We start from the raw sequence: 14,486 nt of genomic DNA on the forward strand, positions 1-14,486 counted from the left end.
GCCCCAATCATAAAGAAAAATGTAAAAGGCGGTTAAACATACTTTTGGATATGTGAAAAATAATCATGGAATACTTGCTCTCAGGAGGTGTTGAATAGGCAAGAGGTACATGAGCAGTGTGCACAGTCAGCTGGTGTGCATTGAACCTCCCTAGCCAAGAGCCACAAGCACGCTCAGTGTAAGCCAAAAGCCTCTTTTAAAAAAGCAACTCTCAGATTTCTCAATTTGAGTTTAATACTCTGGGTAACTGAGACTTGGGAAATCAAATTGCTGGCACAGCGTTAAGGCTTGCGAGGGACAAATGTTCCTTTGTTCTTGTTGATTTGCTGAACGTGAATTGGCTCCCGGGGCAGCACAGATGCCTCACAGGCGGTCAAGTGCGACACATTTGGTTCGACTGAATCGATGTCTTCACATCCCTTCATGCGGTTGTTCTCTGTAAGTGTTAATTAATTTGTTGATTTTGTGAAGTAAAATTCCTAATGGTTATGGAGGTTATGGTTTGTCCAAGTTGGTGCTGATTCACTGGACGCAGCAGCACGAATTCTCTCAAGTACAAGATTAGATGGTGTTTTGGGCAGAGGGGATACAGAGGAATAGAGCTATTTACTTATCAAGAGCTTTCCAACTATGGACAGTCTCCTCATCACACTTCTACTAGGAGGAGCAGTTGTCCTCATTGTAGACACCAGGAAACCGAAACACAAATACTCACGGAAACACGTTACCTGTGAAGGAATGGGCTAAACCCTAATGACAAGATGCTAACAGTCTCCCAGTAGGTTAGAGCCAGGGAACTTGAACTTCTAGTCCAAAGACAGAAGAAGCTTTTTACCTATGTTTACTGAGGAATAACTTATGTGTAGTGAAATTCACTCATATAAAATGTAGAGTTTGGTAAGTTTTAGCAATTGTACACTGCTATATAATCAACACTATAAACAAGACACAGGCTGGGCACAGTGGCTCACACCTGTAATCCCAGCACTTTTGAAGACCAAGGCGGATGGATCACCTGAGGTCAGGAGTTTGAGACCAGCCTGGCCAACATGGTGAAACCCTGTCTCTACTAAAAATACAAAAATTAGCCTGGCGTGGTAGTAGGCACCTGTAATCCCAGATACTGGGGAGGCTGAAGCAGGAGAATCGCTTGAACCCAGGAGGTGGAGGTTGCAGTGAGCTGAGATCGTGCCACTGCAATCCAGCCTGGGTGACAGAGTGAAACTCGTTCTAAATAAATAAATAAATAAATAAATAAATAAATAAATAAATAAATAACAAGACACAGAACATTTCCATTACCCTAAAGAGTGCCCCCATGCTCCTTTGCCGTCAGTCCCCTCCCCCAACTCGACCTCAGCCAATCCCCAATCTGTTTCTGCAACTCTTTGTTCTGCAAGATTTCCACTGCAGGTCTCTGCACAGGTCACTTCCTGCACCCTGGGTGCTCCTGCCCGCTCATCCTGCAAGTCCCTCCCCCTAGAAGGAGCCCCAAACCCTCGGCCAGGTCAGGGCACCCTCCTTGTGTGTCCCATTTCAGTGCCTGTCACGTGAAGTGCCAGTGCCTCACTCCCTGTTATCTGAAGTCCCCTGAGGAGGGGCCCTGTCTTATCCCAGTGTCAGCCGTTTAGAGTGAAGAAGGATGGGGTATTAGATATTTGTTTCTTTGTTTGTTTGTTTTAGACAGGGTCTCGCTTTGTCCCCCAGGCTGGAGTGCAGTGGTACAAACATGGCTCACTTTAGCCTTGACCTCTTGGGCTCAAGCAATCTTCCTACCTCAGCCTCCTGAGTAGCTGGGACCACAGGCACGTAGCACTACGCCCAGCTAATTTTTTATTTTTTATTTTTATAGAGACAGGATCTCTGTATGTTGCCCAGCCTGGTCTCAAACTACTGGGATCAAGTGATCCTCCAGCCTCAGCCTCCCAAAGTGCTGGGATTACAGGCGTGAGCCACTGCACCCGGCCTAAATATATTTAATCCCCTCTTTCTGCCTTATTTTTATCTTTTCCTAAAAGTGTATTTCTAAAGTTATCATTAATTGTGTTTCTTTGAAGCTACAAAATTGGTGATAGTAGCCACTACAGTTCTGCTCGTAGTGAGGACAATGACTAAAACAAGTTAAGAAGACAAGGTAGTTTGTTTAAAAGTGAAATGCATTTTTTCTTAGAGATTTTACTTGTTTTCACCATTGTGTCAGCAGCATTTTCCAGCAAAACACACACACACAGCTGGTTAGTTTGTAAAATAACGTTATGCGGATGGAGGTAGAGATGGATGTCACTCTTCAACCCAAAGGGAGCTCTGCTATTTCTTAGAAAAACATATATCTCCCATTTTACACATGTGGGACACCTCCCAGCGAGTGGGCATGGTGAGGCTTATCTCTGACGTATCAGAAGTGAAAGAACACAGGACAAACGCTCTTACCCAGTGCTCCTCTGGGCATGGCCCTACATAGGACATGGTTCAACTTAAGAACTTCTACTGTCACCCAAGCTTTCCTAAATGGTGGCCAACAGACCAAGGATAGAGATAAATGAATCTGTCATATACCCAAGAAGCCACACACTCAATATTGTGTGTAAATAAAGATTCACACTTATTCAAGGTTGTCAATGACATTTAATTAGCTCAGACTAATGATGTCCCTATGCCAGACTAATGAATCCCTATGCCAGACAACAGTCAGAAAAATGAGTGGGCCAGGACCAAGCTCATCAGTTATATTTATTCAGAACTTTATAAATTGCAGAACACTTTCACACTTAGGGTCAAACTCGGTCTTCAGAGAAATTTTAAAGATGAGAAAACTGAGGCCAGGAGAACCCACGTGACAAACAGACGGTGCATCAAGGCAGTGGAAACACAGGTCTGGAGTGAACATCTGGCTTCAAACCCCTTTCTCCTTCTACCCTGCCCCACTGTCCCGGTCTGTCTTTCTGAGAGCTGTGGCCCAGACCTCTATGCTGAGTTCCAGACCCATGTGTCAGGCGCCCCTCCAGTGCTTCCCCCTGGGGGTCGGCACCCAGAAAACTCAAACTCCATCCATCCAGCACAACCTGAGCCCACTCCCCATAGCCCTCCTCCTCCTCCGTTTCCCATCTGTGCACAGGCACAGCCAGGGCAGTACCCACTGACACCCCTTCTCCTTCATTTTCCACACAGAGTTTCCTGTGAATCTGTCCACTCTTCATCATCTTTGCCCCTCCCGCCCTGGTCACAGCATCGCTCTGGGCTCCTCCAGCAGCCCAGTTCCTCCTCCCCCTGCATCTGCTCTCACCTCTTCAGTCTCTGCCCCCAGAACATCTGGCAAAATGCCTGTCTGGACCCACCATTTCCCCACTGAAAGCCCTTCCTGGGATAAGGTCCAAATCCTCTCTGGGGCATGCCAGGCCAGCTTCTCCAGGCTGCCATCTCCCCACACTCTTCTGCAGGGGTTCCCACCAGCAGACAGGAACATCTGCAGCCCCTGCTTTTGAGCTTTCTACTATATCCACTCAGCTGGTCTGAAAGTTAAGCAGAGTTTCTGCATGTAATAAGTGAGCATTTTGAGTGTCTGATATGTATAATTCCACACACAAGAGCCCACATGTGTGCACGCACACACACACACACACACCTCAAAGCAGCTTGCTCTGGGGTGTCAGGCACTGGAACCATTTTCTCTGATAAACCCCTTTAGTAAAGGGCCTGGAAACTTTCAGAAGTCTGAAGCCTGTCACTCCTCAAATATCTCACCTAAAAGATGAAGAAGGTCATGGCCATCTCATGTGGATGTTGTGATAACGAAATGGACTTAGGTGCACAAAATTCCTGGTGCATGTTCCTGCTACCGGAAGTTGAGAAACAATTCTTCTGTGAGGAGGAAGGAAGGGCAGAGGCGTTTGCCAGGTGCCAGCTTGTGGAAGGTCTGCACTCACATCTCACTGTGTCCTGACAACCAGCCAGCAGCAAGCACTGAGGCCACCATTGTCCTCCCACTTGCAGAGGTCCTGTGGCTGGCCAGGTCTGTCTCATGTCAACAGCAGGGTCAGGATACCTATACCCTGCAGAGTCTCAGGGATCATGGTTTATGGGGGTTCAGCTTCTATTTTTTTTATTTCAATAGCTTTAGGAGTACAAGTGGGTTTTGGTTACATGGATAAGTTGTATAGTGTTTAAGTCTTGGCTTTTAGTGCACTTGTCACCCAAATAGTGTACATGGCACCCAATAAGTGACATTTTATCCCTAACCTCTTTCCTTCTGAGTCTCCAATGCCCATTATACCACTCTGTTTGCCTTTATAAACCCGTGGCTTAGCTCCCACTTATAAGTGAGAATATGCAGTATTTGGTTTTCCATTCCAGAGTTACTTCATTAGGATAATGGCCTCAGTTCCATCCGAGTTGCTGCAAAAGACATTATTTTGTTCTTTTTTAGGCTGAGTAGTATTCCATTACACACACACACACACACACACACACACACACATAAAACATTTTCTTGATCCAGTCATAAGTTAATGAGCACTTAGTTTGACTCCATATCTTTGCAATTGTGAATTGTGCTGTGATAAACAAACACATTCAGGTGTCTTTTTTATATAATTACTTCTTTTCCTTTGGGTAGGTACCCAGTAGTCAGAATTGCTGGATCAAATGGTAGATCTACTCTCAGTTCTTTGAGAAATCTCCATACTGTTTTCCAAAGAGGTTGTACTAATTTACATTCCTACCAACAGCATATAAGTGTTCTCTTTTCTCTGCATCTGCACCAACACCTATTAGTTTTTTGACTTTTAAACAGTCAAATTGGAGTAAGGTGGATTGGAGTAAGATGGTAGGTATCTCATTGTGGTTTTAATTTACATTTCCCTGATGATGAGTGATGTTGAGCATTTCTTCATATGTTTTTTGGTTATTTGTATGGCTATTTTCCTTTTTAGGGGATGAACAATCAATACACCCGTCGGGAGGTCTTCTGCCGGAACACCTGCCATGATCTCAAGCGTTTCTGGGAAAGGGAAATTGGCAAACAGACTTACTACCGAGAATCAGAGGAACGTCGTCTGGGAAGAAGCGCACTGAGAAAGTATGTGGCTTGTTTGTCTACTTTTTAGAATTAATTAATTTTTAAAATACATCTTATAATTTAGAACAGTTTTAGGTTCACAGCAAAATTGAGCAGAAGGTACTAAGAGTTCCCTGAGCCCCCACGCAATTGCCCCACTGTCAACATCTGCACCAGTGGTACCTTTGTGGCTGTCGATGAGCTTTCACTGACTTTCAAGTCATTATTATCTTGTCTGTTTTGTAAGAGCAAAATTAATTTCCCCAGAAGAATGCCAGATGGGCATCTTAGAGGAGGTAATTATTTTCATTTTCCATGCTTACATTCCTTTAATTCTTATCTTTATGAACTGGAAAACTCTCTCCACTCTGTCACCATGTCACCTTCTAGCACATGAGGTTACACTAAATGAGGCAGGGGTGGGGGTACAAACACTATGTCTGTGAAAAGCAATCAAGCAAAGGAAGCAGTGCCCAGTTCTCAGTGCCCATTTAGGTGAAAACACAAGATGGCCTGCGTGGTTCCTGGAGGGGAAGGCGGGGTCTCCCCTTGTGTGCATCCCTGTTCTGGCCCAGTGAGTCTGCCGAGCAGTGGAGTGCAGTGACTCCCGTGGGCAAACGAGGGTCACCTTGCTGTGGAAGCAGTGCAGGCTCACTGCCCTCACACACACACTGCAGAAAGTCATCATGGGCTGCAGGGAGGGACCGCCCTTTTGAGCTCTATCCCCTCAAAGGGAACAGCTCAGCCAGCTGTCTGACGAGGCCATGGCTTATGTGTGGTAAGGGAGTATGAGACCTTGTGTGCTGTCCAGACAGCAGGGCCCATGACTCCATGGCCACTGGACTGATGGCATGCCTTAATTCACAGGTGGTAAACTTACTACTGCCTTCCCAAAGCCTCTCCTGAGCCCTGGAGGGGAACCCAGTCTCCCACTTGTAGAGACCTGCTCAGCCTTATTCCCGACTACCATCCCACCTGCTGAAGTACAGAAGTAGGGCATAGAAAGCTGACTTGGGTGGCCAGTCATTTCTGCAGTTCCTGCCATCTTCGTCCCCCAGGCTACGCCACTCAGAGTCCTGTACCATGTGTGGGTTCCCTGGGGAGCAGGCAAAAGGCCTCAGGTGAAGTGAAATTGGCCCAAGGAAGATGCAGAAACCAAAGGCTCCAAGAGAGGCACAAGCCAAGGGGTGAACAAAATAGCCTCTGAAGCAAATTGTGCAGGCTGTTAAAACATTAAAAATATATACATGCGGCCGGGTGCGGTGACTCACGCCTGTAATCCCAGTACTTTGGGAGGCTGAGGTGGGCGGATCACCTGAGGTCGAGAGTTTGAGACCAGCCCGACCAACAAGGAGAAACCCCATCTCTACTAAAAATACAAAATTAGCTAGGCGTGGTGGTGCATGCCTGTAATCCCAGCTACTTGGGAGGCTGAGGCAGGAGAATCACTTGAACCCGGGAGGCAGAAGTTGTGGTGAGCCGAGATCTTGCCATTGCACTCCAGCCTGGGTGAAAAGAGCAAAACTCTGTCTCAAAAAGAAAAAAATATATATATATATGTATATATATATATATATATACACACACACACACACATACACATATGCAGTATCTATCTATGCATATAACAAAAGAATGCAAGAAGATAAACTTTCTGGTTGATAGGGTGGCAGAAGACTTTAGCTTATTTGTTCTCCTCACCCTCTTCTGATTTGACTCTGGGTAGCCAGGCTCCAGAGGCTCTGCTCTAATTAATACTCTGTGTTGTCCCTTCACAAAATGGAATGTTAGTTCCCCTCCCTCTTCTGCACTCCCATTTAACAATCCAGGATCTAATATGGCAGCAGCAATACGCCAAAGGAAGACATTCCTTAGAGGAGAAAAACAAGATGAAAACAAAATTGCAAGAGTGGGCAAGGGTGGGAACAAGCTCAGAATAGTGGTGAACAGCAGAGACTTTGCAGCTGGTTGCCTGGGCTCACGCTTTTGGGTCCCTGGGGTGAGCAACCAAATCTCCCTGGGTCTCAGTGTCCTCATCATTATTTTCATCATAGAGAAGCAGACACTAAGAGAAGTAAGAGGGATGCTGGAGAGTTACTGCCCTTTGAGTGTGGGCAGAGGGAGTGCAGACTTGATCTTCTTTCATTAGCAGATGGAGCACCTGGGCTACTGATGCACACAGGGGTGTGTACAAACCTCCCCCATTTTGGAACTGGTCAGGGAGGTGACACAGATGCTGCCGTCTCCCGCCTGTCCACTACAGGATCTGAGCGTTTCTTTCTGCAGTCTTCTGGGGGTCCCAGCTTCAGAGCTGGTTCACTTGGCCCTTGGGCACCAGCAGCTTGTTGAGCTGCTGTGCAGATGTGTTGGCATGCTGGTTGGCAGCCCGCACTCTGAGGTCCAGCCCTCCAGGTAACTAGCATGGCACCCTCCAATCTCATCTCTCAGGGAAGAGAGAGTTGGGCAAATGTAGGAGAATGGACAAGAGCATTCTAGGCAGAAGAAATGCCATGTGCAAACACCCCGAGGCAAGGGAACAGCTTGCCCTATTTGTGGAATGGAGAAACCACCATTTTTATATATTGCTCGTGTATTCTCCAAAGTCCCTACTGCAGTGCTGAACATATAATAAGTGCTCAAGAAAAGCATGCTTGACTGGATCCAAGAAAACCATGGAATTGGCTCTTGGATGGGTCTTCGCTGCCTACTTACTTTGGCCCAGCACTCACTCCCATTCCTGGCTTCCTTGCCAGGCTGATCTCCTTTGACCCCCACCCCCATCAATTCTCCTCCCTCAGCTGACCCCTCTTCCCATGCTAGTCCTTGAATCACCAGTCCTTCAGCTTCTGGCTAGGTTCTGTCAACAGGAGATGAGAGGACTGGAGGCTAAGTCTGCCTATTTCTTCCCCACACCCTTCCTGCCCTGGGTCCTGTTTTCTAGCAGTGACTTCATCTCTCCTGGACTACAGCTCCTGCTGCAGAGCCCCTCCCCCATGACTCCAGGCTCCAAAACACAAGTGAAAAGGGATTGGTAGAAAGAAGCTATTGACATTTGGCAACACCTAATGAAAGTAAATTGGATCTAATGATCATTAGTATCTGCTAACATCAAAAAAAGTGATCTATAACCAGACAGATTTGATGGCCGTCCATTATATCACCCGTAATGTAGTTTTGTCAAAAAAAAAAAAATCCGGATCTAATCAAACTTCTAGTGCTAGCCACCAATTAACAGCATATACAGGAAACAGAGGAATGGGTTAGAGTCACACAGGAATACAGTCAGCAAAATTCAAACTGTGCATACTCTGCAGAACAAACAATCTGGTTTCAAAAAAAGAAAACAAAAACTTCAAGGGAAGGGGAAAGATGAGGGAGAATTTCCAGATTAAAGAAATCCTAAAAGATATAGCAACAAATAAGAATGTGTGCGCTTTATTCGGGTCCTGATTCAACCAACCTAATGTTCAACATTAAAAGACAATCAGAATTGTGAACCAATGGAATATTTATTTGATGATATCAAGTACCTCTGGTTAATTTTTTAAGTGTGATAATGGCAAGGTAGTTTCTTTTTAAAGGAGTTATTATATTTAAGGACAAAATAGCTAAATGCAGTTATTTTGTTTAACATGCAGGAGAAGGGAGATACGGGAAACAAGATCAGCCTTAAGCTGAGGAAGCTGGGGAGTGGCTATAGGGGAGTTCTTAGATTACTAGTTTCTCTACTTTTTTGTATGCTTGAAATCTTCTACTACAAAGGTTTTCTAAAAAACGTTATCTTGAAAAAAAAGAGTGCAATTCCCTTTCCCTTCTTCCTCACCACCTCTTCACAATCCAAGTAGTTCCATTAATTTTTTCTGTATGTATTTTGAGGCTACTTTATTAGGTGCATGCATATTTAGAAGTGTAATATCTTCACGGTGAGGTGAACCTTTTTATTATTAGGCAGTGACTTTATCCCTGATGATTTTTTGTTTGAAGATCTTTTTATCAACAGACTTTATAACTGTATTAACAGACTTTATATTAAGTCTGTTAATATAGCCAAACCAACCTTGTTTTTATTAGCATTTGCCTTATATATCTTTTTTCCGTTTTCTTATTTTCAACTTATCTCTGTCCTTATAATTTAGATGTGTCTTTTTTAAACAGCATATAGTTGTCTGAGCACGGTGGCTCATGCCTGTAATCCCAGCACTCTGGGAATCCAAGGCAGGTAGAACACTTGAGTTTGAGACCAGGCTGGGCAATATGGCAAAACTCTGTCCCTATGAAAAATACAAAAATTGGCCAGGCATGCTACCACGAGCCTGTAGTCCCAGCTACTGGGGGGGAAAGGGGCAGTGGGGCTGAAATAGGAGGATCACTTGAGCCTCGGGAGGTCGAGGCTGCAGTGAGCCATGATCGTGCCACTGCAATCCAGCCTGGGCAACAGAGACCCCTCCTTCTCAAAAAAAAAAAAACTACATAGTTGGATTGGATGTTTTTCTAATCCGACATATTTTAGTATAAATTGGTGAGTTTAGTCCTTTTTCATTTATTGTAACTGGCTTGTTTCTACCATCTTAGTTACTTAGAGTGCTTTATGATTTCCCTTTTCTGTATTCCTATTTTTTTCTTACTCTTTGAATTGATATCCATATCTCCTTAATAGATAAGAACTATTTTACTAGTTTCTTCTCTCATCTTTATCATTGTCTTCTTTTCATTTCCTTTGGGTTTATTCTTTTGCAGATATGTTCTCAATTTTGATCAAGTCTAATTTATGAGAAAATTTTCTTTTCTTTTTTTTTCTTTTTTTTTGAGACAGAGTCTCACTCTGTCGCCCAGTGCAGTGGCTCGATCTTGGCCCACTGCAAGCTCCATCTCCCAGGTTGGCGCCATTCTCCTGCCTCAGCCTCCCAAGTAACTGGGACTACAGGCGCCCGCCACCATGCCCAGCTAATTTTTTGTATTTTTTAGTAGAGACGGGGTTTCACCGTGTTAGCCAGGATGGTCTCAATCTTCTGACCTCGTGATCCGCCCGCCTCGGCCTCCCAAAGTGCTGGGATTACAGGTGTGAGCCACCGTGCCCAGCTGAGAAAAATTTCTTTTACAGATTTTGCTTTTGTTGTATCTAAGAAGACTCTGCCTATCCCAAGGTCACAAAGATTGTCTTCTGTTTTATTTCTAGAAGCCTTATGAATTTAAGTTTTACATTTAGATTAATAATATCTTTTGACTTAATTTTTAATATAATGGGAGGTACAGCGTGCAGTTCACTTTTTTTGCATATCCAGTGGTTCCAGCACCATTTGCTGAAAAGACTATCCTTTCTCCACTACATTGTCTTTGCACGTTTGTTGAAAATTAATAACTCATCTATGTGTAGGAATGTTTTTGGACCTTTTCTGTCCCATTGATCTATTTGTCCATTGGCCCAATGTCACACTGCTTTGATTACTTAGGTTTATAATAATTCTTGAAGTCAGGTGGTGTAAGTCTTACAACTTTTTCAAAATTGTTTTGGTTATCCTAGGTTATCTGCATTTTCATATGAATTTTGGAATCAACTTGTCAATTTCTGTTATGTAAAACAGCCTGCTGGTTTGATTGGGATGGAATTGAATCTGTAGGTAAATTTAGGGAGAAATGACGTCCTGATAATATTTACAGTATCTGATATATGAACACAATATATACGTCCCTTTATTTAGGTCTGTTTTAATATCTCTCAGCAATGGTTTGCAGTTTTCAGCACATAAGTCATATATATCTTTTGTCAGATTTACCTCTATTTTGTATTTTTGATATTATTATAATTGCTTTTTTTAAATTTTAATTTATGGTTGTTTCTTTGATTTATGGGTTATTTAGAATTTGTTATTTAGTTTCAAAATGTTTAGGGGACTTTCCAGATATCTTTCTGTTATTAAGTCTAATTTAATTATTGCAGACAGGGAATATATTGAACCCTTTTAAATTTATTGAGACTTGTTTTATAGCCCAGAATATTTTCTGTCTTTGTAAATATTCCATGTATGTTTGAAAAAGAATGTGTGTTCTGCCGTTGTTAGGGAGAATATTCTATAAATATTGATTATATCAAGTTGGTTGATAGTGTTGTTCAAGTGTTTTATATCTTTATCATTTACTGATTATTGAAAGACAGGTATTGAAATCTCTGCTATAAATACAGATTTGTCTATTTCTCCTTGCAGTTCTATCACATTTTGCTTCATGTATTTTGAAGTTCTGTTATTAGGTACATAAATGTTTCAGATTGTTATATCATCTTGATGAATTGACCCCCTTATTACAAAATGACCCTCTTTCTCTTTGGTAATATTTTTTGCTATGAAATCTACTTTGATATTAATATAACCACACCAGCCTTCTTTGATTAGGTTTAGCATGGACTATCTCTTCGTCCTTTTACTTTTAACCTATTTTGTCTTCATATTTAAAGTGGATTTCTTATAAGCAGTATATATTTGGATATTGTCTTTTAAAAATCCAATTTGACAGTCTTTGCATTTTTATTGCGTTGTTTACACCATTAACATTAATTGGTATGATTTGTTTTAAATCTACCATCGTGCTATGTGTCCTCTATTTCTCTCATCTGTTGTTTATTCCCTTTTTCTCTTTTTATGCCTTGTTTTGGATCAAGTGAGTATTTTTTATGATTCCATGTTATCTCTTCTGTTGGCTATTTAACTATTGTTCTTTGTGTTTAGTGGTTGCTTTAGGATATATAATACACATCCTTAACTTATCACAGCCTGCCTTCAGGTGATATTTTATCACTTTTTGTGTAGCATAAGAACCTTAAAATGGTATATTCTCATTTCTCCCCTCTTGGCCTTTATGCTATTGTACAAAGTACAACTTTACTTCTACATATGCTATAACCCCACAGTACATCATTAATAGTTTTACTTTCAATGGTGGGCTATTTTTTTTTTTTTTTTTCAGACAGAGTCTTACTCCGTCACCCAAGCTGAAGTGCAGTGGCACAGTCTCGGCTCACTGCAACCTCCTCCTCCCAGGTTCAAGCAATTCTCCTGCCTCAGCCTTCCGAGTAGCTGGAACTGCAGGCACCCGCCACCATGATCAGCTAATTTTTGTGCTTTTAGTAGAGACGGGGTTTCACCATATTGGCCAGGCTTGTCTCGAACTCCTGACCTTGTGATCTGTCCGCCTTGGCCTCCCAAAGTGCTGGGATTACAGGAGTGAGCCACTGTGCCTGACCACAGTGGGCTATTTTTAAAGCTATTTAAGTAGTTTTAAAAAGTATTAATATATAACCACATCATTGCTTTTCAGATGCTTTTCATTCCATGTGTACATCCAGATTTCCATCTTGTGTCACTTTCCTTCTGTTTGAAGGAATTCCTTTAACATGTCATGTAGTGACAGTCTGCTGGTGATTTCTTTCAGTCTGCATACGTCTAAAAATATCTTTATTTCACCTCTGCTGTTGAAAGATAGGTTTGCTGTGTAAAGAAGTCTAGACTGACAGGTTTACTCTCCCTGACTTCAAATATATTTTCAAAGGAAAATCCAGAGAATTAAGATTAAGTACTTCTAACAAAAATGAGAGCCTGTTTACTCTTACTTATATAAATAAATAAATATGAATAAATTATATATATATATATATATTTAAACTTGCATGTCTTCGGCATGCCTTTTAAAACCTGAACACATACACGCAATTTCAGGGGCTGGGAGGACAGGAAGAAAGCTCTCCTGAACCAAGAGCCATGGAAATGAATGCTCCATCTGTGTGTTTGGTTTCTATTTTCAGGCTCAGAGAAGAATGGAAGCAGAGGCTGGAAACAAAGCTGAGGCTGCGGAACAATCCAGAGGACACTGAAAAGAGGACAAATGTTGGCTGAGAGCTTCCTGCTTCATTGACACAAGAAGATGCAAAACACTGAGGTCACTTTGCTAGAAGTCAGTGCAAATTCCTGAGTCCCTTTGCTATACCAATCAGCTCTCACACTATTGTTTCCCCACCTGGGAGAGGACTTACCTGTAAATCCTTTCCCAGTGTTTGATGGCGGTTATTGGCCAAGTCAGTCCTCTGTGCATGGGCGCCAGGTTATTATCCCAAATGTCTCTAAAGATAGCTTATTTAATATGGAAGCTCCATGCAGCATTCCTTGCTTCTATATAATTATCTTCTAATTTTGAAATCCAAATATTTTAAACTCTAAACACACCAAGAGGAATCCTCAACCTTCATGGTCAAACTTTAAACACTGCACAGTGGTATTGCCCCACCATTTCACCTAGGAAACACAGCTTTATGGAATTCTTGTTTTCTTTTTATGAGAAGAAAAATGCACCTATCTGCAGAAATTTAAAAAAGATTATCAATAGTCAAAGTACAATTTGAAAATAAATTGATCTAATATTCTTTTTTCTTCACATAAATTTAATTAGCTTTTTCAAAAGTATGTTTACCAAGAATAATATCAGAATAATTTTAATAAAACTTGGTTGTCCTGTCATCACTATGCACATGCCTTCATTTTATTGCTTTATTTTAATCTCTGCATGTTTGCACTGGTTGGCTCTCTGTCAGCCCAGCCAAAGCATATCTGGCCATTCCACAGAGTGTTTACCACACAGATTCTGGATTTTGAAATGGTACAGTCACTCCCTTGCCATCTCTCAAGTTCAGAAGCACCAGGGTTTGATGCTTCCAAGAGTGCAAACTGTAACTGGGCCTGAGGCAATTATTTTAACCAAGGGAAGGGAGAAGAGATGCAATGATATAAAGTCCTGGGTACTTGCTGGCTGTAAGCAGCACCTGCAAGGCCTTATATACTATACACAGAGGCACTGTTTATGGCAGAAGCACCTGACAGCAATAACAAGATAATAAGTTAAGCAAATACACTGAGAATGACATTATGGTCTAAGAAGAATGTGTGTTCGGAGTCCCAAGCTAAGGAATCTGGGAGTGGCCAACCAGGAGTTTCATACCTTAATTGTGAAGGACACCTGAACCCCCAGCCATCCTTTGGAACATAGGTTGTACAGGGGATCAAAGCCTTCTGTTTTGGGTTAGATGGTGGTTGCTAGGTGGAGGGTGCTAAGTGAAAATGCTATATAAACTGCGTGCTTTTTACAAACAGTAGTGGTTCTCTTGTCCAGCCCACTGCTACTGGATCATCCCTATGTAAGTTCCCCCAATAAACCCTATGTCTCATTCACTGTCTCTGAGTGTCTTCTTTGTCTTCTCAGACATGGTGCCATTCCATTGGAGTCAATAGGAGCCTGGCTTGACATAACATTACTAGGAGATGCAGAGAGTCAGGCTGGCCAATTCTGCCAGTGGTGAGTGTGGCGTTGCAGTCTTCTAAGTATCCTAATACAGCATTAAGTATTTCCATCCACATCCCTAGGGAGCCCATTAGGCTTTATCAGGCCAATG

At 42.4% G+C, this 14,486-nt stretch overlaps 1 protein-coding gene across 1 annotated transcript; it reads left to right on the top strand.

Moving 5' to 3' along the window:
* Nucleotides 1–264: 264 nt before the first annotated feature.
* On the top strand, nt 265–14,266 carry FAM240A (family with sequence similarity 240 member A). Its single transcript, XM_008971808.5, has 3 exons — nt 265–438; nt 4,929–5,074; nt 12,849–14,266. Exons 1-3 carry the CDS (start codon nt 406–408, stop codon nt 12,937–12,939), a joined length of 270 nt encoding a protein of 89 aa, XP_008970056.1. The 5' UTR covers nt 265–405; the 3' UTR covers nt 12,940–14,266.
* The last annotated feature ends 220 nt before the right edge of the window (nt 14,267–14,486 follow it).

This window comes from Pan paniscus, chromosome 2, assembly GCF_029289425.2.
Source record: "Pan paniscus chromosome 2, NHGRI_mPanPan1-v2.0_pri, whole genome shotgun sequence".
Taxonomy (NCBI): Eukaryota; Metazoa; Chordata; class Mammalia; order Primates; family Hominidae; genus Pan; species Pan paniscus.